A 23,047-nucleotide genomic window follows, 5' to 3' on the forward strand; every position below is an offset into this window, starting at 1 on the left:
CGAGACTGTTTTATGTCCATATTTATGAAGAATTCAGGGATTTAAGCATTTACTACAAGAATTTCCACCGGAAAAGATGTTTAGATTTGGCGACCGCTAGCAACATTCACTAACAGACTAGCATTGTACTTTGACATATTTACGTACAATAAATGCTAACTGCACAGTTTTTTTTGCTTTTAACCAAGAATTGAGACCGTTTTACGTCCATATCTATGATGAATTTGGGGAGTGAAGCATTTATTCACGAGAATTTTCAAAGAAAAAAGCTCTTTGTCTGGGGATGCCCAGGACATAAACTCATCTCATTATCTGTGTGTATCAATTGACTCTGTAAAGCCCTCTGAGACAACCTTGTTGTGATATAGGGTCATACAAATAAAATTGAATTGATTCCACTCGGTCAGCTTTGATGGCCTCGCCAACAATGCAGGCCCCCTCTTTATCAGCCCCGCCAATACATTATGAAGTCTAGGCAAATAACTCACTTCAAATAAACAACATTTAACAACATCATAGATACCATAAGTAAGCATTTGTTAAATTGCTCACAGTACCAACGTGACAAGTGTCCGCCTTGTAGATAAAAGGATAAAAATGGAACGCCAATAAAAATTATCCTTCAGAAATACTTTCAATTAGAAACAAAAGAGTAGTAACATACAGAAATAATATTTATTTCTAACTTTTCTAAAGTAAGTGATTCAGTTTGAACCATTACAGAAATTCTGAGGACAACTCAATATTTCTGCCATGTGATCTTATTTGTGATGAATATTTGTTGAAATTTGTCAGCTAACTAATGATGTGGTTTCCTAAGTAGCTGAAAAAATTAAAACATTTTAGTTGTGGACATCCATGGGAGGATGAAAAATGGCCTTTCTGGATGAGTTTTGGGTAGGTTGCATTTTGGGTAGATTTCAAAATATTCCTTGAAAGCCACAGCAATCGTTATAACAGTGATAGGCAGACAAGCAACTTGCAGAGGTTTGATTATAAAGTACTGATGTAAACCTTTGTTATTGACCAGAGACTTCCTTTCTTCACCATTTGGCACATTGTTTAAAGACAACTGCATAATTTTAAGGTAAATAACTTGCGTAGTTGCTGGCTGCAAAATACTTTTTTTGCCCCACCGTATAACATAAAATCATCTCAAAAAAAGGCATAAAACCATTTCCAAAATTTTTGGTGAATTATATTTTGGTTGAAGTAGCCATTCAAGCGAATATACATTTTGACAGACTATCATTTTGGGAAATCTTGTCACGTTGTTACTCACACTGAATCTTTTTGGTTGTTAAAGAACAAAGAGTGAACAAGTGCTAATATTCATGTAAAAGATGGCTGCCATTTTTCAATGGTTGACTTAACACACTTAAAACCAAGTCTTAACATAAACCTAATAATTTCAAACCTAAATGCATTTTATTAGCTACCACTTACTCTATTCAAAGTCACGAGCAAGTCAAGGTATATTAGTGTATCTATACGATATTTTTGTTTGTTTGTTTAAATGGCAGCCATTTTTAGAGTCAATAAAGACAGTGATGTTAGTGCCTCACAGCTCAGTATCTCCCAGTCGGTCCATGTTCTGAACATACGGCGGCAGCTTGTGATGGACCACCTCATCGCCATCTTTTTGGTCTCGACTTTCTGTTTGCAAGGCGAAGAGCTAGACAAGATGAGGCAGGACAAAAAATAATGCTTTAAACTTAACTATTATTTGTTATGCTATTTTAAATTGCATTCTCTTTCTATAACTAAAAGAAATTGATGCTGGTATTAGTAGAAATCGACTGATATGGGTTTTTCAGGACCGATACTGATTATAAGTATTTGGAGGGGCCGATAATTCATTTTTGGAGTCGATAATAATTTGCAGTAAAAGTGGAAAAATGGGCATTAAAAATTTGAATAATACAACCACTGACCTTCATTGAAATGCCTAACAGGCTGTATTGGCACCATGGAAAAAGTGCTTAGAAAATAGATTTCGTTCCACTGAAATGGATCTACATGACCGCTGCATTATAATATACATACGTTGCTAACTAGTACCAAAAAAAAAGTTCTACTCACGGTTTCCAGTCATTTTTTAGTAATTAGCGTTTTTGTGTCGGTCTTTTTTTTCCCCGTGGCGCAGTGATATTGATACGGCGGAGTCGTATCGTCAGTGTGTGAAGCCATTTTAGGTCACGTGCACCAATAGGAGACGAGGATTGTTGCTATGGGTTTGGAAAACAAACAACATGGCGGCGACCGTGTCAAGCTACGACACGAGCGAAGATGAACAAAAGATAAGAAAACCGCATTCGAAATGTAGTCAAAAGGCATGGAAACGATGCTATATGCATCTCTCATCTGTCCAAGGGCGAAAAAGGGCAGGAATTTGGCCGAAACGGCATGCAACTTGCTAAGCCTTCGTGGCTACGTCAGACAATGGCTTTCTCTCCAGGCTCCGTCGAAGGATCATGCTGAAAATGCGTCGACTGGGATTTTTAACGACATTGACTCCAGGTAAGCCACACACACGCCTTTTGTTGTGAATAACTATGGGAGTTGGGGGGCTTCTGGTCAGATCACATATGAAGTTAAGACTTGCAATGTGAGTTCTGGGCTGTAGCGGTCATTATTATGATGTTAGATTGTTAACTTTGAGCAAAAAGTTTAGCTTGACAGATAACATAGGTTTTTCATAGGATTTAGTTTGTTTAAACTGTAGTTCCAAAAACCTATTTGATAATATTATTCAGGAAAAAATGGCAGAATAGACAAGCCTAGATAATTTGAATTGGAAGATTATGTAAATATGATATACATGAAACAGTTCACACATGGTTTATGTGTGTGTGTGTGTTTTTCAGAACTGAAACACCCTTCACTGACAGCTACAACTTCTTCTATGGGACCGTCGTCCATTAAAAGATTAGAGTTGACCAGGATCTGCTGCGAATGGACAAGCTTGTGGAAATATGGCTTTATTGGGACCATGGAAAAAGTGCTTAGAAAATGGATTTCATTCCACTACGCTGGATCTAGGCGTTCAAAGCATTTTTTCTAAGCCAATACCCTTCTAACTTAGTCACCAGCCAGAAATGTATTTTGATGTGAATACACAAAAATACAGATCTAGTGTTGCTGTTTTTGCTTGTTTTAAGTGTTATATTAATTCTGGCAACACAAAATCTTTATCAAATGTCATAAACACATCTACCAAACATTTGAAACAAGTATTGGTGCCTTAGTATACACATAGGTGAATTCATGTAAATGAAATGAAATGAAATGAAATCAAATGTAGCTAATTTCTTGAAGGAAACACTTCAACATTAATGATTTGCACCCAGCACAATGAAATATATATGCTAAAGGCTTATGTATCATATATTAAAAATATCACAACCTACTATGCAATGAAATATATAAAATAAAAAATGCACACCATGATCATAAATGGCTGAAAATCAACCAAATTGCTACCACACCCTCCTAAATGTTAATCATGGCAAAAATGGAATAAGACAAAAAATTATAGGGTGATCAAAAAATAATGTGCCAAAATCATATATAGGGTGATCAAAAAATAATGTGCCAAAATCATAAGGTGATACTTAAAAAATAAAAGACATCACAAAAGAAGTGATGGACACGTGTTGAAGATAACTTCCAAGTTTTATTTCATGTTTCACAAGTGCTCAAATGTGAGCACACCCAGCAGCACGGACAAAATCAAGCCACGATGAGAATTCCTCTCAAACTTGTGCATGTCGCAGTTATTGTCTTGATTGCAACTGTTGTTCGATATTTCACATCATCAGTACTTGCTGGACGTGTTGGTATGTTAAAGACAAAGTTCATTATCCATCTTTATGGCACATAACGTATGTCATACACTAAGTGTATGTTCCACCACTTCCAGCAAATATTGATGACATGAAAGATCGAATAACAGACTATATCAACGCGGGAGGGAGGAATTCTCATGTCAACTTGGATGTTGTCCATGCTGCTGGTGATGGCCATATTTGAATACTATGAAAACATGAAATTGAACATAGTTACTTCCTACATCTGTCCAAGGTGGAGTTTTTTTTTTATTTTTATGTTTTTTGTTTTTGACATGGCATTACGATTTTGGCACAGCCTTATTTAATCACACTGTATATAGACAAAAGGTTGGAATCATTCAAGTATGGTACTGTTGGTACACAACATTTATTTAAACATGGAAGTGTCTCATACTATAAAAATACACATACAAATATTGAAAAACGAATTTAAAAAATATATATATAGAAATAAAAAATAGTAAAACTGTACATGACAACATTACTCCTCAAAATCGCTTTCATCAAAGTCATCAGCCCATCCAAGTGTCTTCTGTTTCTTTGGAAACATTCTCGCATGCTTGGCACCAATATAAATCAGTACAAGAAAGTTTTGCAGACATATGGGAACATCTTCCCGTGTCACAATTGGTTGCCTTTCAACTACAGTTGACTACTTGCAAAACAGTATCAGGGGCAGGATTTTTAGTCATCCATGTCACTGCCAACTGCCCATCCTCAATGTCCCACCCATTCCCAATGGGTGAAGGGGCACACATTTTACCTGTCAGACAACGTTTCATGATTGCTGCTTGATAGTTTGCTGTCCTGCAATGTTGGTACAGAGCATCAGTTTTTGGGGGAATAGAATGTTCTGGCAAGATTGACGAGGCCATACAGAAAAATCTGCATTTGGCATCATTTTTGGAATATAACTGGCCAAACAGGTGGCACACGTATTTCCACAACGTGTTAAATGTTTGTAGGTCAAGTTTAAAACTGCTGCCCAGCTTTGCAAACCCAGTCAGGTAGTCTTTTTTTATGACGTGCAAAAGAATTTTTTCCCCCCCTTTGCCATGAAAGGCACAAGCAGAGTCACAACCTGTGAATGTATGGATGCCAATGAGTGCTAAACACACACTAGTGCCAGGAGCTGCAGAGACCTCAGAGACGTCAGTCCTCGTTCTGTTGCCTCCTCCTGTGAAAAAATGCAATTTACAATGTAAATCTATCTGCAGACTTACAGCAATCACTGCCACGTCAGTATCAGGGCTTTTATTGACTACAGCTTGATGTTCTTGAGCCAGAAGGTTTATTTAACCATCGTCACCCATAACAGGTATGCAATAAAAAGTTCTACTGGATTCACTTTCTATACACTGTACATACAATTTATAACAAAGTAGTATTGATATCTGGGCTAAAAAATGGCATCGTTACAACACTAGTTTAAATAAGATTTTTGTGAGCATAGGTTAATAACAATTAACCTTGTAGCAAAGGCGTGCGTGTGGCTTACCTGTAGTGAATGTCGTTAAAAATCCCAGTCGACACATTTTCAGCAATATCCTTCGACGGAGCCTGGGTATAAATCCATTGTCTGACGCAACCACGCGGCTCTGCACGTTTTTTCCAAATTCCTGCCCTTTTTCGCCCTTGGACAGTTGAGAGATGCATATAGCATCGTTTCGATGCCTTTTGACTAAATTTCGAATGCGGTTTTCTTATCTTTTGTTCATCTTCGCTCGTGTCGTAGTTTGACACGGTCGCCGCCATGTTGTTTGTTTTCCAAACCCATAGCAACAATCCTCGTCTCCTATTGGTGCACGTGACCTAAAATGGCTTCACACACTGACGATACGACTCCGCCGTATCAATATCACTGCGCCACGGGGGAAAAAAAGACCGACATAAAAACGCTAATTACTAAAAAATGACTGGAAACCGTGAGTAGAACTTTTTTTTGGGTACTAATTAGCAACGTATGTAAATTACAATGCAGAGGTTATGTAGATCCACTTTAGTGGAACGAACCAACACAATTTTCGCTCAGCCAATACAGCCTATAAAGCATGTTTATTGAATCACACAAGTTGAAAATAATAGCTCCAGAAGTCCCTGAATTTCCTAGAATCATCTCTTATAAAGTTGAATAAAAGGTTAAATAAATAGCTCTGAATGTTTTCCACAGAAAAGAACGCCTTAACGACCTCGTCTAAGTATCCTTAAGCAAGATACAAAGCCCCACGTGGCTCCTGGTGCTGCGTCACCAGTAGGTAGATGAGGATATAGTGTGAAGCACTTTGAGGGCCTTAAAAAGGAGCAGGGTTTGCCGTAGGATTTTTTTGAAGCTGTGGTGGTGGGCTTCATCGGAGTCGGACAGCCTCACCATGTCGTGCCATGGCTTTTTTCCCCAAGAAGAACCATAGCAAAGATATATTTTAAATATTTCATTAGCCAGGCTAATGTCGTAGCTCTTAGCTACGTTACATGTACATAAAATATGTAGCTGATTACAGCTACGTTACCCTACGTAATCATACGGCTTTTTTTTCTCGTAGCAATAGTACGACTTACATCTCATAGTGACCCAGGGGTCGGCAACCCAAAAAGTTGAAAGAGCCATATTTGACCAAAAAAATAAATTGATATGATTGTCTGGAGCCACAAAACACTAAAAGCCTTGTATAAGCCTGATAATGAAAGGGCTGTATGTATCGATATTAGCTATATTAGCCTACTATGAAAATGACTAAGTTGGCTACAAATGCATAATTAGCCTTCATTATTAAATGTTTATTTTCCCTGCAGTGGATCCTATAGAGAATGACGCACCACGTGACTACTCTGTTGTACGATGGCACCTCAAGTTTAACTTCATTACAATAATAATGAATTGAATTGAATTGTTTGTGTTATGTTTGTCCTCCTGCATAAACCGTATTAAAACAAAAAGTTTATTTCCCTTCCCCATCTTTTTCCATTTTAAAAAATCTTTGAAAAAGCTCCAGGGCACCACAAGGGCAGCAATAAAGAGCCGCACGCGAGTTGCAGACCCCCGTTGTAGTCCTTCTTTTTCCTTTTATTTGGCCCTAATACGTACTATATTACCACAATAATAATATTCCTTCTGTTAACGGACCCATATCAAGGAGTGGGGGGAAATTCTAATAGCCGTGTAAAGAGTTACTAGTTTCGGTGAAAAGTTGAATAGTTCTTAATTGTTGTTCGTCAACTACATTTCCACACAAACGTGCATCGAGGTACCATTAATTTAGCAAGGAGAGGTATGAGAGTCATTTTTCGAGTGTCCCAGAGCTCGCCTAACTTGAATGAAAGCTCATTTATGAAAGTTTCGTCAGCTGTGGTTGCGTATATCCATCAGCCGAAATAGCCTGATAGCACAGGTATAAGTACGCCAGACCCTTGTTGTTGATACTAGCGCGGCGGCACTCTGAAAATAGAGCAAGGGGCCCCGCCTTCTGGCGCAAATTCATTCAAACTTGCCCTTACGTCTAAGACTCACTTTTGCTGAAAAGTCCGATCCACACTACTGTAATGCCCCGGATATGGGCAAGAAGGAGCAGAATCGGTATTGGCTTACCCACTTTATTGTGGTAACAATAATAAAGAAAAAACAATAATAAAATAACAGCGGGCTGCCGCGACTGTTATCTCGTCTGTTGTCCCATTAGTTCTACTCGCTTCTCCCTGCGTCACACCTCCCCTGTCCGATCGTCTGTTAAAGGGGCTGCGCATAGTTACTGACATTACAATACACAATGAATAGTTTGCTGCTGAACTCTTCACATTCGGCTGCTGCTAGTTTTTAGCGGCCTTAAAAAAAACAAAATAAAAAAAAACATCTCATTTGCAAGGTGTGGCGGTTTTATTTTGGTGTGGCGGTGCGCCACAATCTCTTATATGTAGGGGAAACCCTGAGGCGGAAAGGTGCACTACAAGTGTAACACCTTTTACCATTACCATTTAACTAATCAGAGGATGGGGTGAATACTTGTGCAGGAGAGAGCAGGTAGGAGAGAGGCCTAGCTGCACTGAGCCGAAATAACCCAGTTTTAAATGGACTTTTTCCATATCGGCCCATCGGATGAAAAAAAGGCTGATACCGATATACGTTAAATTTCCAAATATCGGCCCCGATAATCCTCTATCTCTAGTTATTAGCATAAAGACATGATGATGACAATTCAAAAGAAGTAAGCATTGGTCACGCTCACACTCTTACCAGCTGACGCAGCTGCTCATTCTCCTCAGTCAGGCTGGTTGTCCTCTGGACTTCAGCATCAAAACTCAGTAGCACTGGTTGGGGTGAACCCCAGTTAAGGACTATATAAAAAACAATGGCAGCTTGAACCAGTCAATAACAAAGACTGACTTGTTATCCAGGCATGAGTACATATGATTATTCAGCTGACCAACTCAAATTTATGTAACCATTTCATAGAGTGTCTGCAGAAGTTAACCTAGACTGCCTTCAGACTGCAGGCCTATCTGATTCCAATCGGATTCCTCCTCAAATCACGTTTTTAGGGTTGACTGTTCACACTTTTTTGGCCAAGTATCCAAATTAGATCTGGGCCTGTTCATACTGGGCCACAATACTGACACACATGACAGGTTGCCGAGATGACGAAGGCATCATCCAGCATAGTGATGTTACAGACAGTCAAAACCCATCTGAGCTATTCAGACTGAGAAGCATCTTGTCCATATTGAATATGAAACTACCTCCCATATGTGATTTCAATCAGTCTTTGTGACTGGTCAGACTACAGAAGTGCCATCCAGTTTCAATCTGGATGGGCTAAAAAGTAGATTTTGTCTGCCAGTATGAACAAGGTCTTAGAGAAAATGCAAAACTAAGATCTGAAACAACAATGGTGATTTTAAAATTGATTGCCTTCTTGCATGGACTGTGTAAAATGCACACACATTACTGAAGTATTCATGGCAGCAATTATTTCATGTAAAATTTCACTGAAGGATATGCATACACTGGAAGAGCACAGATAGGAAGTTGTGTAGTGAAACAAGGAACGTGTCGGACCACTGGCGGGAGAAATATGGAGCGAAGGCCTGGTTCTGCTCAGGTGCAGGAATAAAGGGCAGGATAAACCAATCCCGCCACTCTGGCTGACCTTGCAGCTCCATAGCCTGCTTCTGGAAAAACTCCTGAGTCTTCTCCAAATTTCCTTTCTGTTAGGTGAATAAAGGTCACAGTTACTTCAAGACTTTCTAAAAGAGTCAAGTTATATTTTTGTGTTTGTGTTACCTGGATGGTGTTTATAACGTAGTATCTATAAAGGCTTGCTCTTAGTTTGTTCACAGTGGGCCGGTAAACATCCTCTAGTCTGCAGAAAAGGCGTCTGTCCAAATAGAGCCAGTAGTCCTTAAGCCCTGATAGATCAAAACTCTGGATGAACTGCAGCAGCTGATCAATAATCTTATCCACCTATAAGGAAGGATTTTTTAAAAAAATGAGATAACACAGCCCCAATTATCAATCTATTATAGGTGCAATCTATTAGATTGTTAAACATTGCATCCCAAGAAAAAACAACAAATAGGGAAAAGAATTATAAATAGGGATGTCCCGATCTGATCACCATCGGAAATTGGGCCATCACGCCATTTATAAGAGGATCAGAATCGGGTGAAAAGGATCGGGTTTTTAATTTAAAAAATATACAGTATTTTTATACTTCATGCTTGTACAGCCTCTCACCCTCCCTCCTGCTAAGTGGTGCGGCCAAACTGTCCAGCTTGCGTTTGGTACTTAAAGTTAAGGATGATTGACAGGCTTGTAGCTTTGATCTTGCCAGAGAAGCTTGGTTGCAGTGCTGCAATGATTAATCGATTAATTTGAGTAATTTATAACTAGAAAAAAGCTTCGAATCAAATGTTGCTGCTTTGTGGATTCGTTTAATAATTACATCGGCGTTGTAATTGTTCGTTTTCCAAAGTGTTGGCATTTTGTTTTACTGATTTGGGTAAATACACTGCTGTCTAGTGACAACAGTGAATATGACATAACACATCTAACATATCATGATTCAGCTGCTCAGAAGCCATCCAGTTTCAATCTGGATAGGCTAAAAATCCCCACTGTTGTTACAGATCTTAGTTTTACATTTACTCTAAAACCTTGTTCATACTGGCAGAAAAAAAATCTCATTTTTAGCCCATCCGATAACCCTATAGCCCATAATATTGCTGGATCCAGCTGCTCCCTGTTAAGACCAACATTAGGTTGTAAGTTTTTGTTTTGAGCCAATATGATTGTTGATGCATTCGTAATTTAGTTTAGAAGTATTTTTTTAGTGTTTTTGTGGGAATATGTGTTTGAACGATTTGTTAAGAGCTTTGTATAAAAAAAAATGCTAGCACTTTATAGTATTTAAGCTAGTAGACTTTTTGCTATGCAAGTTAGCCAATTGTTCTTTTGTTGTACTTTGATCCTCATTTATTTGTTTATTTTACACTGTTTGAGGCTAAGCTCAGGTATTCTTATTTTTTAATGCATTTATTGCTCTTGTGAAATGAAAGTGCAATTGTGCATAGTTTGAAAAAACACTCGGGGAATTTTACTTTGTATTCGTATTTAAAGCTCTTCTGAAAGTGAGTTCTTAGCAAGCCTTTGTTTTACAGCTCCTAAAATTCATTCTGCAACGCATTAAATGTTCATAACCCAATTACTCGATTATTCGAACTAACCATTTGATAAACTAATTGATTACGTCAATAATCAATAGCTTCAGCCCTACTTGGTAGTTCTACGACCAAAGGCGCAAATAGGCATGTGCCTGTATGAGATTTTGACGGTACGATAACCGTGGGCAAAAATACCGCGGTTTCACGGTATTGCAATTATAGCTCCAAAATGTGTTATTCTGAGATGTATGGGTTAAAAAAAATATTTTTTTACATTGAACAGGTTTTTTTTTTTTTTCAGAACATAGTTGCAAAATGGAACATGAATGTATTGTTAAAATACATTATCAATTATTATTATTATTTTTAAATAAAATTAAAATAAATATAACTTATAGATTATAGCCACAGCCACAGCTCAAGTTGCTCAAGATTAGAGCAAGAACAAAATCATTTCAATAAAAAAGTAAAAACACTTCTGAATAAAATTTTTTTATAAAATTCTACTGCATGACTTTTTTGGGAGGGTGGAAAAGCTCAAGTGAATTTTTGCCATTTTCAGCCATTGTGTCAGCTCTAGTCTACATGATGTCATGCCTATGTGTTAAAAAAAACAAAGAATTCATAAGTTAATAAGTTAGTTAAAAATGTTTAAGTTAAAGTGTAAATATTATTGTGGAAAGGTTTCATCTAAACAAACAAACAAACAAAAACATTGTGAGTGAGACCTCTCCTTGATCCAGCGAACGTGGATTTGTGCTTAGGGCAAGAGCATCTTTCACAAATTGCGATCTTTGATGCTTTCCCCTTTCATTCAAGCGAATAGAGCTTGTTTTCTCACTCTGCGGCTGTAACACTCGACGAAGTTGCTCTCCCAGCTAAGCCTAGGCTAACATTCGTCTTTGTAAGCTTTTAGTTAGTTTGTATATTGAATTTGAAAGGAAAATGTGTGTTTTGTTTTTGGCGAACTTTTCATGGAGCTAATCTGTTGAAGCTACTCACACATGGAAAAATACAATTGTACAACGTTTTAAATGTATTCATTTTGTATATTCCACTTACCATGATTTGAGAGCTTAATAAATTGAAGAAAAGTATGCGTTATGTTTGGAGTATTTGTTTTTGGGTTTACTGGTTGTCTAGCCGATAGCGTTACTTTCACACACAGCAACAAACGGGAGGGGGTGAGCGCTGCCGCGCCAAGCCACTTCTGACCGCATTTTTGACACATGAAAAATAGTGAATACCGTACTACGGTCTGACGGAAATTTTTTGTGGTTTTGAAACCGCGACGTTTTCACACCACGGTAAACCGTGAAACCGGTAACCGGCACATGCCTAGGCGCAAATGTGTCAATCATCGTTAAAATTGCATAAGTGTACTTTTGCAACTTCCCAGCAGCGTGAGCGTCAACGCGTGAGTGGATTTGAATGGATTCACTCAATGTAGCATTTAATATAGACAAGCATTTTTCCACATCATTCTTGTTTCAAAATAATTCACATTACCAAGACATGTTTGGAACTTTCGTTCAAAAAAACCAAAACCTTTTTTTCGGTATCAGATCAGGACTGTGTATCAGCAGATTCTCAATTAGGTGAATCGGACTAGAGTGAACACAAATGCGATCGGGACATCCCTAATTACAAATATACTGTACATGCATAGTAGTATCAAGTCATACCCTGAAACCTTTCTCCTTGTCTGCTTTTATCTCACTGTCCAGGTGTTTCAAAGTGTTGGTGAAGCCACGGTATATCAGATATTCCCTCACATGTTCATCTGTTCTCTCCACAGCAGAACCCATGGTGATCTCTGAAGCTGGTTTGAATGAAACACAAAAACTTATGATTAGATGAAGTTCCAAACACATTGTACAGTGTATCACAAAAGTGAGTACACCCCTTGCATTTCTGCAGATATTTAGGTATATCTTTTCATGGGACAACACAGACAAAATGACATTTCGACACAATGAAAAGTAGTCTGCGTGCAGCTTATATAATAGAGTTAATTTATTTTCCCCCTCAGAATAACTCAAAATATAGCCATTAATATCTAAACCCCTGGCAACAAAAGTGAGTACACCCCTTAGAAACTACATCCCTAAATGTCCAAATTGAGTAATGCTTGTCATTTTCCCTCCAAATTGTCATGTGACTCGTTAGTGTTACTAGGGCCAGGTGTGCATAGGGAGCAGGTGTGTTCAAATTTGTAGTGCAGCTCTCACACTCTCTCATACTGGTCACTGAGAGTTCCAACATGGCACCACATGGCAAAGAACTCTCTGAGGATCTTAAAAGACATATTGTTGCACTACATGAAGATGGCCAAGGCTACAAGAAGATTGCTAACACCCTGAAACTGAGCTGCAGCACAGTGGCTAAGATCATCCAGCGTTTTAAAAGAGCAGGGTCCACTCAGAACAGGCCTCGGGTTGGTCGTCCAAAGAAGCTGCGCGCACGTGTTGAGCGTCACATCCCAAATGTTTTCTTTGAAAGATTGTCGCAGGAGTGCTGTCAGCATTGCTGCAGAGATTAAAGAGGTGGGGGGGTCAGCCTTTTAGTGCTCAGACCATACGCCGCAGTCTACATCAAATTGGTGCGCATGGCTGTCACCCCAGGAGGAAGCCTCTTCTGAAGACGGTACACAAGAAAGCCCAACAAAGCACATGGATTACTGGAACCATGTCCTATGGTCTGATGAGACGAAGATGAATTTGTTTGGTTCCGATGGTCTCAAGCATGTGTGGCAGCGACCAGGTGAGGAGTACAAAGTGTGTCATGCCTACAGTCAAGCATGGTGGTGGGAATATCATGGTCTGGGGCTGCATGAGTGTTGCAGGTGTTGGAGAGTTACATTCCATTGAGGGAAACATGAACATGTACTGTGAAATACTGCAGCAGAGCATGATCCCCTCCCTCCAGAAACTGGTCGCAGGGCAGTGTTCCAGCATGACAATGACTCCAAACACACCTCCAAGATGACCACTGCTTTACTGAAGAGCTTGTATGGTAAAGGTGATGGACTGGCCAAGCATGTCTCCAGACTTCAACCCAATAGAACATCTTTGGGGGATCCTCAAGCGGAAGGTGGAGGTGCGCAAAGTCTCAAATATCCGGCAGCTCCGCAACGTCGTCATGGAAGAGCATTCCAGTGGGAACCTGTGAAGCTCTGGTCAACTCCATGCCCAGGAGAGTTAAGGCAGTTCTGGATAATAGTGGTGGCCCCACAAAATATTGACCGTTGACATGTTGTATGTTAATATTGAAAACTTTCACTAAGGGGTGTACTCACTTTTGTTGCCAGGGGTTTTGATATTAATGGCTATATTTTGAGGTATTTTGAGGGGAAAATAAATTAACTCGTATTATATAAGATGCACACAGACTACTTTTCATTGTGTCAAAGTGTCACTTTGTCAGTGTTGTCCCATTAATAGATATACTTCAATATTTGCAGAAATGCGAGGGGTGTACTCACTTTTGTGGTACACTGTACATATTACACGAGTCCTGCGTGCTATAACTGTACTGTTGCTATTTTAAAACACGACTATCACATCACATCAATGCAAAAAAAAAAAAAAAAATTACAGCAATGAAAAGGTGAAACTGGATATTGGGAAGCACAAAACATTTAACGTAGCATGTTTTTTCCTGTGCATTTTGTTCTAGGAAAGGAAACATTTCGATCGAAATGCTTATATTCACATCTGATTTCGGTGAACGCCGAACTGCTGAGCGCTAGTTTTGAAAAGTTTAAGGCGGCGACAAAGCATTAACACGTACCTTACGGTATATACACGACTTTCTCGATTTCAAAAATTCTCGTATTCTTCAAGGCAAGAGGAAACGTAAGGTGACAATCTTTCAACAGAAATGTACAACAGTTCACTCCAGTTCATTTCTAGAATCCATAGCACTTTGTGGTAACATTGCGCAAATTTGAACGGCACACATTTGTCAAATACAAACCCTTCCTGTTTTCATCTTCCTCACAGTCATGTGACAACTCCCCATGACGTAGACCGTTCGTTTTAGCCCTAGTCGCCCCCTTGTGGTTAACGTGTCAAACAATTTAAACCCATCCGAATACAACATGAAGTATAGTATCACCATTAAAGATAGAATGGCTGCGACGATTTATACAAATTGCTTTGTAAATATGTGTGGGTTTAGTTTTATTAGACACTAATTTATCTGTTAAAATATAACGTAAGGGCAAACTAGTTAATGTGTATTCCATTATTCTGCCAAACATTTATATTAGCAGTTCAGCTTGCACTGGTTTGTTAACATTGTGCTTACATATGTGGGCTTTTTTTTTTTTTTTTAATTAGTATTAACATGAGTGAACAGACAAAAGGTGAACAATCAACGACACACACCATAAACAAAACAAATATATAAATATAAAACAAAAATATGCCAGGGAGTATAAATATTCAAGATGATATATACCAAACTAACAGCGACGTCGTATGTGCGCTTGTACCCACAATGCAATGTGAGTGACGTCACTTACGAGTGTTGTATTACGTCACCAAGAAGATATGTTGGGGATAAAATTGAAATAGTGTCATTGAGATCTTATTTCTACATATAGCGAAAATATATTTTGTTACGATGGATATATTAATAAAATAAATTAACGTATTCTATTGTAAAAAAGTAGGACTATGTATGTGCAGGATTTATTACTGCTTCTTCCATTAGGTTGCTCAGCGCACAGTCACTATAGCAACCGCAAAATAAAAAGACGTCAGAAGAGACAACATGTCACTCGAGACCGCAGAGAGAGAAAAGGGAGAGACCAGTGAGCTTTCTCTCTTTAAGGACAAGGCTTCTGCTGTCTCCAATGCAGTTCCTTTTCATGGAACTTCCAAAGAAGAACACATCAACATCCCAGAAACGGTGGACGACTTTGTCAGGAACTTCCTCCAGAGAATTGGCCTGAGCAGGACTCTGGACTGTTTTGAAACAGAGTGGTACAGTTCAGCTCAACAACTGCTAACTAAGCCTTTGTTGAAAGCATCTCCTGCAGCAGGAAACTTTATCATACCTGATGCCCTCACACACAAGCAGCTCCTTCAGTTTGAATTGCAGAAGATCTCCGGTGAGACCAACCAGCTTAAACAGGAGGTGCTATGTGCAGGGGACAGCCTAGTTAAGATTCAGAGGGACCGAGATCTACACCATCTGCACTGGCAGCGAATTATTGCTGAGAAAAGTCATGCAATGGAGGACATTAAACGGCTAAAGAAACGCCTGGCGGCTTATGAGCCAGCACTGAGGGAACTGGATGGCAAGTATGAGGCAGCTCTGAGGCAGAAGATGCTTCTCAGTTTGGAAAGCGAAAGAATGCAGAACACCTTGGATGCAAGACTAAGTCAGGACAAAACTCAAACGAAAACTGCAAGAAGCGTCAAGAAGAGCACTGCCCAAGAGCGAAGCACTACCAGACACACAAAAGACACCGAGTTTCCTGTCTGTAGCAGACCAGTGAACCATCAGAGCATTCAGAGGAATCTTGAAGAACAGAAAAGCCCAAGTTCATTCAGTCTTTTCTGTTCCATCAAAGCCCACACTCTTCCAGTAAGCTGCATCAGCCTCCATCCGGAAAAGAAAATCCTTGCTAGTGCAAGTGATGACTGCACTTGGAAGCTGTGGGCACTGCCAGCTTACAAGGAAAAGGTAACCGCATTTCTGCTTAGGCACAAAATGAATCTAGCGAAGGGTTTCTCAAACTTGTTTAAATCTGGTATCACATCAAAACATGATTGACACTGTATGACACTAATAGTGTCATCAAAATACAGGTCCAATTGTTTATCAAAAACAAAGCTAGTTTTATTCCAAATATGTATTAAAATAGCAACAAAAAAAGACTAGCCAACCTGGTATTAGTAGAGATGACCGATATGGGTATTTCAGGACATATACCAATGGTTAGTAGTTAGAGGGGGCAATAACTGATTTTTGGAGCCGATATTCATTTGCAGTAAAAGTGTAAAAATTGGCATAAAAAATGGAATAATGCAAACACTGAACTTCATTGAAATGCCCAAAGCATGTTTATTGAATCACACAAAAGGAAAATAATAGCTCCAGAAGTGCCTGAATTTCCTCGACTCAGAAACATCTCTTATAAAGTTGAATACAAGGTTAAGTAAATAGCTCTCTGAAAATTTTCCACAGAAAAGAAAGCCCTGATGACCTCGTCTAAGTATCCTTGAGCAAGATACTAAACCCCACGTTGCTCCTGGTGCTGCGTCACCAGTAGGTTGATGAGGATACAGTGGTATGAAAAAGTATCTGAACCTTTGGGAATTTCTCACATTTCTGCAAAAAATCACCATCAAATGTGATTTGATCTTTTGTCAAAATCACACAGATGAAAATAGTGTCTACTTTAACTAAAACCACCCAATCATTTATAGGTTTTCATATCTTAATGAGGATAGCATGCAAACAAAAACAGAAGGTGGAAAAATAAGTAAGTGAACCCTCTGCCTAGGGATACTTAAAAAGCAATTGAAACCAATTTTTACCAAACATTTTAAGTCAGCTGTGTGCCCAATCACTGATGAGTGGTTTAAAGCTGCCCTGCCCAATATAAAACACCTGGTAAGAAATGTCTTGATGAGAAGCATTGTCTGATGTGCATCATGGTTTGGTCAAAAAAGCTCTCTGTAGACCTGCGATCAAGAATTGTTGAAAGCTGGGGAAGGATACAAAACTATCTCTAAAAGTCTAGATGTTCATCATTTCGACAATCAGAGAAGTCTACAAATGGAGAGAGTTGGCACTGTTGCTTCTCTTCCAAGGAGTGGCCTTCCACCAAACTGACGCCAAGAGTTCAGCACAGAATACTCAAAGAGGTAAAAAAGGAACCCTTGAGTGTCTGCTAAAGACTTACAGAAATCACTGGCACAGTCCAATATCTCTGTGCACACATCAACTACATGTAAAACTATGGCCAAGAATCGTGTTCATGGGAGGACTCCACAGAATAAGCCACTGCTGTCTAAAAATAAACATTGTTGCTCGTTTAATGTTTGCAAAAAGGCACTTGGACACCCCACAGAGGTTTTGGCACAATATTTTGTGGACTGATGAAACCAAAGTTGAATTGTTTGGGAGTAACACACAACACCATGTGTGGAAGAAAAATGGAACAGCTCACCAATATCAACACATTCCCACCGTGAAGCATGGTGGAGGGAGCATTGTGATTTGAGGCTGTTTTGCTTCCTCAGGGCCTGGACAATTTGCAATCATTAATGGAAAACTGAATTCAAAAGTTTATCAGGGTGTTTTGTAGGAAAGCCTGAGGCAGTCTGTCGGACAGTTGAAGCTAAAAAGAGGATGGATGCTAAAACAAGGCAATGATCCAAAACACAGAAGTATATCAACTTCAGAATGCTTTCAGAAGAACAACATACATGTTCTGCAGTTGCCAAGTTAAAGTCCAGAATTGAACCCCACTGAGATGCTGTGGCATGACCTAAAGACAGCGATTCATGCCAGACATCCTAGAAATTTGACTGAACTACAGAAGTTTCGTAGAGAAGAATGGGCCAAGATTAGTCCTGATCGTTGTGCCAGACTGAGCTGCAGCTAGAGGAAATGTCTGGTTGAAGTTATTGCTGCCAAAGGGAGGCCAAAATATTAAATGTGATGGTTCACTTACTTATTTTTCCACCTTCTGTCATCGTTTGCATGCTATCCTTATTAAAATATGAAAACCTATAAATGTTTGGGTGGTTTTAGTTAAAGCAGACACTATTTTTTCATCTGTATGATTTTGACAAAGATCAGATCACATTTGATGGTGATTTTATGCAGGAATGTGAGAAATTCCAAAAGGTTCAGATACTTTTTCACACCACTGTGTAGTGTGAAGCGCTCTGAGGGCCTTAGAAAGGTAGAAAGGCACAATACAAGCTTAACCCCATTACCATTTAACCAATCAGAGGATGGGGTGAATTCTAGTGCAGGAGACAGCAGGCAGGTGAGAGAGGCGCGGCTCCATCTGAAATAACCCAGTTTTAAATGGATTTTTTTCATCTCGGACGGTCAGATTAAAAAAAAGGCCAATAATGATATACGTCCAGTTTCCAAATATCGACGCCAATAATCAGCCTGGCCGATTATCGGTCTATCTCTAATATTTAGCGTAAGAGATGAGGGTGTATAATACATTTATAAATATCAACATAATTGATGGGGTGATAATTATTTTAGACACTTGATAATAAAAACACAATTTCATTTTAATATTTTATACTCTCACCAGGTGGGTCAGATGGTCCTGACAGGGGAAGGACACGCTGATTGGCTCTCCAGCTGCACTTTTCATCCAGAAGGAACTAAACTAGCAACAACTAGCGGAGACACTACAGTCAGTTCATGTTTACTTTTCCTCTTCACATGAAAACAATTAAAAATAACCATTAGAATGTTTTTGATGGTGCTAGACATCCAATTCATTTTCGTTCATTCGCTTCTCCCAGTCAAAATGAATTGGATGTCTAGCGCTGTCAATGGCAGCCAATGATTTAATCTCATTTCACAGTTTAATGTTTTCACCGTTTTCCCTGCAGATAAGGCTCTGGGATTTTTTTTGTGGACGCTGTGTGTTGACATTCACTGGTCATAGCCATCCCACCTGGGGGTGCTCCTTCCACTCGTGTGGTCACTTCTTAGCGTCCTGTTCCTCAGATAAAACTGCCAAGCTGTGGGACCTCAACAGCCAGCGCTGCCGGCTGACAATGCGCCGCCACACTGCGTCTGTGAACAGTGTCTGCTTCCAGTCCTTCTCCAACACTCTCCTCACTTCTTCGGCAGATAAAACTCTTGCCCTGTGGGATATCAGGCTTGGAGTGTGCATTGCATCCTTCATTGGACATCAACATCCCTGCAATCATGCTACTTTAAGCCTCGCCGAGGAAGTCATTGCTTCCTGCGACACCCACGGCATTGTCAACCTGTGGGACATAAGGAAACCTGCTTCGGCTATCAGCACTATTGATGCAGGGCCTCTGAGTGCCAATCAGGTGGTGTTTAGTCCATCAGGGAAGATGCTGGCAATTGCGAGCAGCGACAGTTTGGTCAGACTGGTGAACGTGGATTCCTGCACAGTCTGCAGCCTGTCAGGGCATAGGGACAGTGTGCAGAGTGTGACGTTTGACCACATGGGGAGGACTGTCATGTCTGCGGGGAGTAATGGGGTCATTAACATATGGATGTAATTTATTAACAGGACAAAACATTACAGAATGATGATCCCTGTCAAAAACAAATGCCCAATAGGATCGTGAATGATTTCATTAATAAACACAGTAACAGTTAAAATCTAAATTCTGATTTAAAATTGTCTTTAGACAAGTTACAGAAACTGGAAATGGATGAGAACATAGTGTCGTGGGAAGTGGGGTGCTGCAGCACCCCCTGGTGTTGGTAGATTCTTTTTTTTTTTACGTTGGGGATCAGGGGTGCACATAAGTGGTCCGCATGCGCGCATGCGTACTGGATGTAGACAAACGCACTGGCCCTCAACGGCTTCCATACGCTTTTGCATACCGATGGCTGACCTCTGTATTTGCGGCGGACACGAGAAAATAACTTCTCAAAATGTCGACGAGGCAGGCCACACTGAGTAATTACTTCCGTGTTCCCCCACCCCCTTCAAAAGACAGACAGACGAGAGAGACGTCACCGGACCTACCGAAAAAAAGGACTTTTGCTGAAAAGTGGCTACAGGAGGTATCATGGCTAGAAGCAAATGATGCTCGCGCGGAAAAGCGGTACAAAATGTGCCGTGAGAATCCCAATGTCGCCGATAAGAGCAGCGCATTTTATGTAGGGTCAAAGAATTTCAGCCATCCAAATTTTGAAAAGCACGAAAAAAAAAAACAGAGCATGTGGCAATTAAGCAAACTATCGATGTCAAACAGGACCCCACTCGCCCTATGGACAAGTCGCGAAATAAAGGTAATGAACAGCGACATGCACTGACAAACGTGTTTTTGCTCGCATTTTACAAAGCTAAACATGCACGTTCAATGAGGTCTTATGAGGAGGACATCCCACTTTTAAAAAGGCTTGGAGTTAATGTGGGAGCCGCATAACGCCCTTTATTTTGAATTGGTGCTTTTATGTTTATTTCTTTACATTTCACTTCAAAGTAATGCCAATTTTGTTGTGCCAGTTGATGTTAATCAAGCATTAATTGTTAATATAATTAATTAAAGTTAATTGGCTCTAAGTAAAGCTTGTCATAAATTTATCGCATCAGGCGGGTCGGCTCTCAAGCTCAATGAGGACCAAGGCACATCTCCAGGTCCTCCTCTGAGAACCTGGGCGAAAAAATTATGTGCACCCCTGTTGGGGATTAAATATTTACATGTATGTTGAAAAGTTGTTGTTTTTTGTCAATAACACCAACTGACAACTTGTTTGCTATGGAGGACCAGGAGTGTAAAAATTGAATCAATAAATACACAATTAAATAAATTTATAAATGTGTCATTAAAATGCTTCTATTTCAATTTTTATTCATTTCAATATTTATTTCAATTTTTTTTTCAGTTTTTTATTTCAATATAATTTTTTTTTTGACTTTTCATTCATTTCAATTTTTAATTATTTGAACATTTATTTCCATTTTTATTTATTTCAACATTTATTTCAATATATTATTTACTTCAATATTTTTTACCTTATTTATTCATTTCAATTTTTAATTTCAACATTTATTTCCATTTTTATTTCAACATTTATTTAAATATATATTTCAACATTTATATATTTGTATCAATGTTTATTTATTTCATTTTTGCATTCTTGTTGCCCTTGTGAAATAGTTTTATCTGTCATTGGCTCATCAAACTCGGTGGGCGGGCGTTAACTAGGCGGGGTTTGAGCTGAGCGAGTCAAGTTACATGGCTCTGGAGTCAAGATAGTGTCCCTTCCTTCCCAACATGTCAGTGATTGCTGAGGTTCTGCATGCGCTATCGTTATAAACCGATGTGTTTTGTAAGCCACATGCTCAGGGTCCGAATTTCCTGCGTCAAAGTGTTCTGCTAAGTCAATCATGTCCGTTATTCAATTCAATCGTCTAGTTTACGCCCGCCCACCGAGTTTGATGAGCCAATGACAGATAAAATGATTTTATTCGCCCACATGGGGAACAAACGTGCAAGAATAAAATAAATAAAAAGTGAAATAAATAAATGTTGGAATAAGTAAATAAAAATGGAAATAATTGTTGAAATAATTAAATAATATTTCAATAAAGAGTGAAATATTGAAATTAAATATAAATTGAAATAAAAAGTGAAAAAATAAAAATTGAAATAAATATAAATGAAAATAAGCATTTTAATGACACATTTAATAATGTATTTAATTATATATTGATTTAATTTTTGCACTCCTGTTCCTCCATAGTTTGCTACGGGGTCACGTTGAATAAGACGCTGTTGAACTGGAAAAGTAAACAGATGAGAGGAGGCGTTGACATGGCACAAAACCCAATTAGCGATTGTTTACTTTACAAAAACAGTGAAATTATCTAAAATTAAAATCTAGGTCGAAGATGAAGATAATTGTCCTTTGCGGTCTTCAAATAAGTAAGACATGCTTGCATTGTAGCCATATTATTGTTGCTGTTGAGCTGCCACTGTGCTGAGCGCTGTTGGATATTCGTGTTCAATTTATTTTAGTGTTTCGAAAAGGGAATGTTAAACCAATGCTTATTGGCCCTTTTACTGTTCAAATGTGTGTCATTGTACAATCCAGCTGCTGGGATTTTCATTGTAATACACGAGCGCTTTTATTTCTAATACAAAAATTCCAACACAAACTGTAGGTGAAATAGAATGCTGTCTTTGTAGTAGCCTAGTAGTAGTACGAAAATTAAGGCATACATGTGAACTGCAACTGTGCTCTCCTTGTATGGAGAAAAAGCGCAAGCACGGCAAATTTGGACCGAAACAGCTGGTTTTGGATGGGGAAAGAACTAAAAATGATCTTCAGCACCACTTATTGCGAGTGACTTCCAGCGCCCCTGAGAATATATATATTAGCTGAATCCAGAAAAGTTAGGGTTTGGGGTCGTTCACTGTCACTTTAAAATGTACTTCAATAAATATTTCACATAACGTTGCTGTTTTTTTTTTTTTTTTTTTTTTAAGTTACTACAGCGGAATTTTGTAATAACATTTAATGGCTCGTTTGATTATGAATATACAGTATATATTTATTATATTTTGGCAATTCTGGAACATTAAAATAATTCATTTCGGTATACACAATGTTAAATGCGGAGTTAAAAAATATTGATATTCTGATTACAGATGTTATGTTTCATCACTGTTACAAATATCTGAAGTGGTACCTCTACTTACGGACGTTTCTATAAACGGATTTTTCAGGTCACGACACACCTCAACGGGAAAATATTGCCTCTTTTTACGAAAGAAATTTCAGTATATGAGAGGCAAAAATACGAAATGGGCAAAAATTCAATATGGGCT

General features: G+C 38.9%; 2 protein-coding genes across 3 annotated transcripts in view; one reads left to right on the forward strand and one right to left on the reverse strand.

Moving 5' to 3' along the window:
- The window catches only part of wdr91 (WD repeat domain 91), a 32,066-nt gene extending 17,492 nt beyond the window's left edge, over window positions 1-14,574 (reverse strand). Inside the window, exons 1-6 of one of the 2 annotated variants that reach the window (XM_057818817.1) lie at window positions 14,481-14,574; window positions 12,188-12,324; window positions 9,124-9,303; window positions 8,840-9,047; window positions 8,077-8,159; window positions 1,566-1,675 (exon numbers count right to left, since the gene is read on the reverse strand). In XM_057818817.1, coding sequence (XP_057674800.1) covers window positions 1,566-1,675; window positions 8,077-8,159; window positions 8,840-9,047; window positions 9,124-9,303; window positions 12,188-12,310 — 704 coding nt within the window. In that variant the 5' untranslated portion in view covers window positions 12,311-12,324; window positions 14,481-14,574. The other variant, XM_057818816.1, reaches the window with a different exon arrangement.
- Window positions 14,575-15,147: 573 nt separating this feature from the next.
- On the forward strand, window positions 15,148-21,054 carry LOC130905926 (sperm-associated antigen 16 protein-like). Its single transcript, XM_057819722.1, has 3 exons — window positions 15,148-16,199; window positions 18,805-18,909; window positions 19,112-21,054. Exons 1-3 carry the CDS (start codon window positions 15,282-15,284, stop codon window positions 19,757-19,759), a joined length of 1,671 nt encoding a protein of 556 aa, XP_057675705.1. The 5' UTR covers window positions 15,148-15,281; the 3' UTR covers window positions 19,760-21,054.
- The last annotated feature ends 1,993 nt before the right edge of the window (window positions 21,055-23,047 follow it).

The sequence above is a fragment of the Corythoichthys intestinalis genome, chromosome 17 (genome assembly GCF_030265065.1).
Source record: "Corythoichthys intestinalis isolate RoL2023-P3 chromosome 17, ASM3026506v1, whole genome shotgun sequence".
NCBI classification, from domain to species: domain Eukaryota; kingdom Metazoa; phylum Chordata; class Actinopteri; order Syngnathiformes; family Syngnathidae; genus Corythoichthys; species Corythoichthys intestinalis.

Bases quoted from the DNA above. Each gene is read 5' to 3' on its own strand.
- LOC130905926 (XM_057819722.1), top strand. From the start codon at position 15,282: ATGTCACTCGAGACCGCAGAGAGAGAAAAGGGAGAGACCAGTGAGCTT. The intron at 16,200-18,804 runs GTAACCGCATTT...TACTCTCACCAG, and splicing joins TGCCAGCTTACAAGGAAAAG to GTGGGTCAGATGGTCCTGAC. The intron at 18,910-19,111 runs GTCAGTTCATGT...TTTTCCCTGCAG, and splicing joins CAACTAGCGGAGACACTACA to ATAAGGCTCTGGGATTTTTT.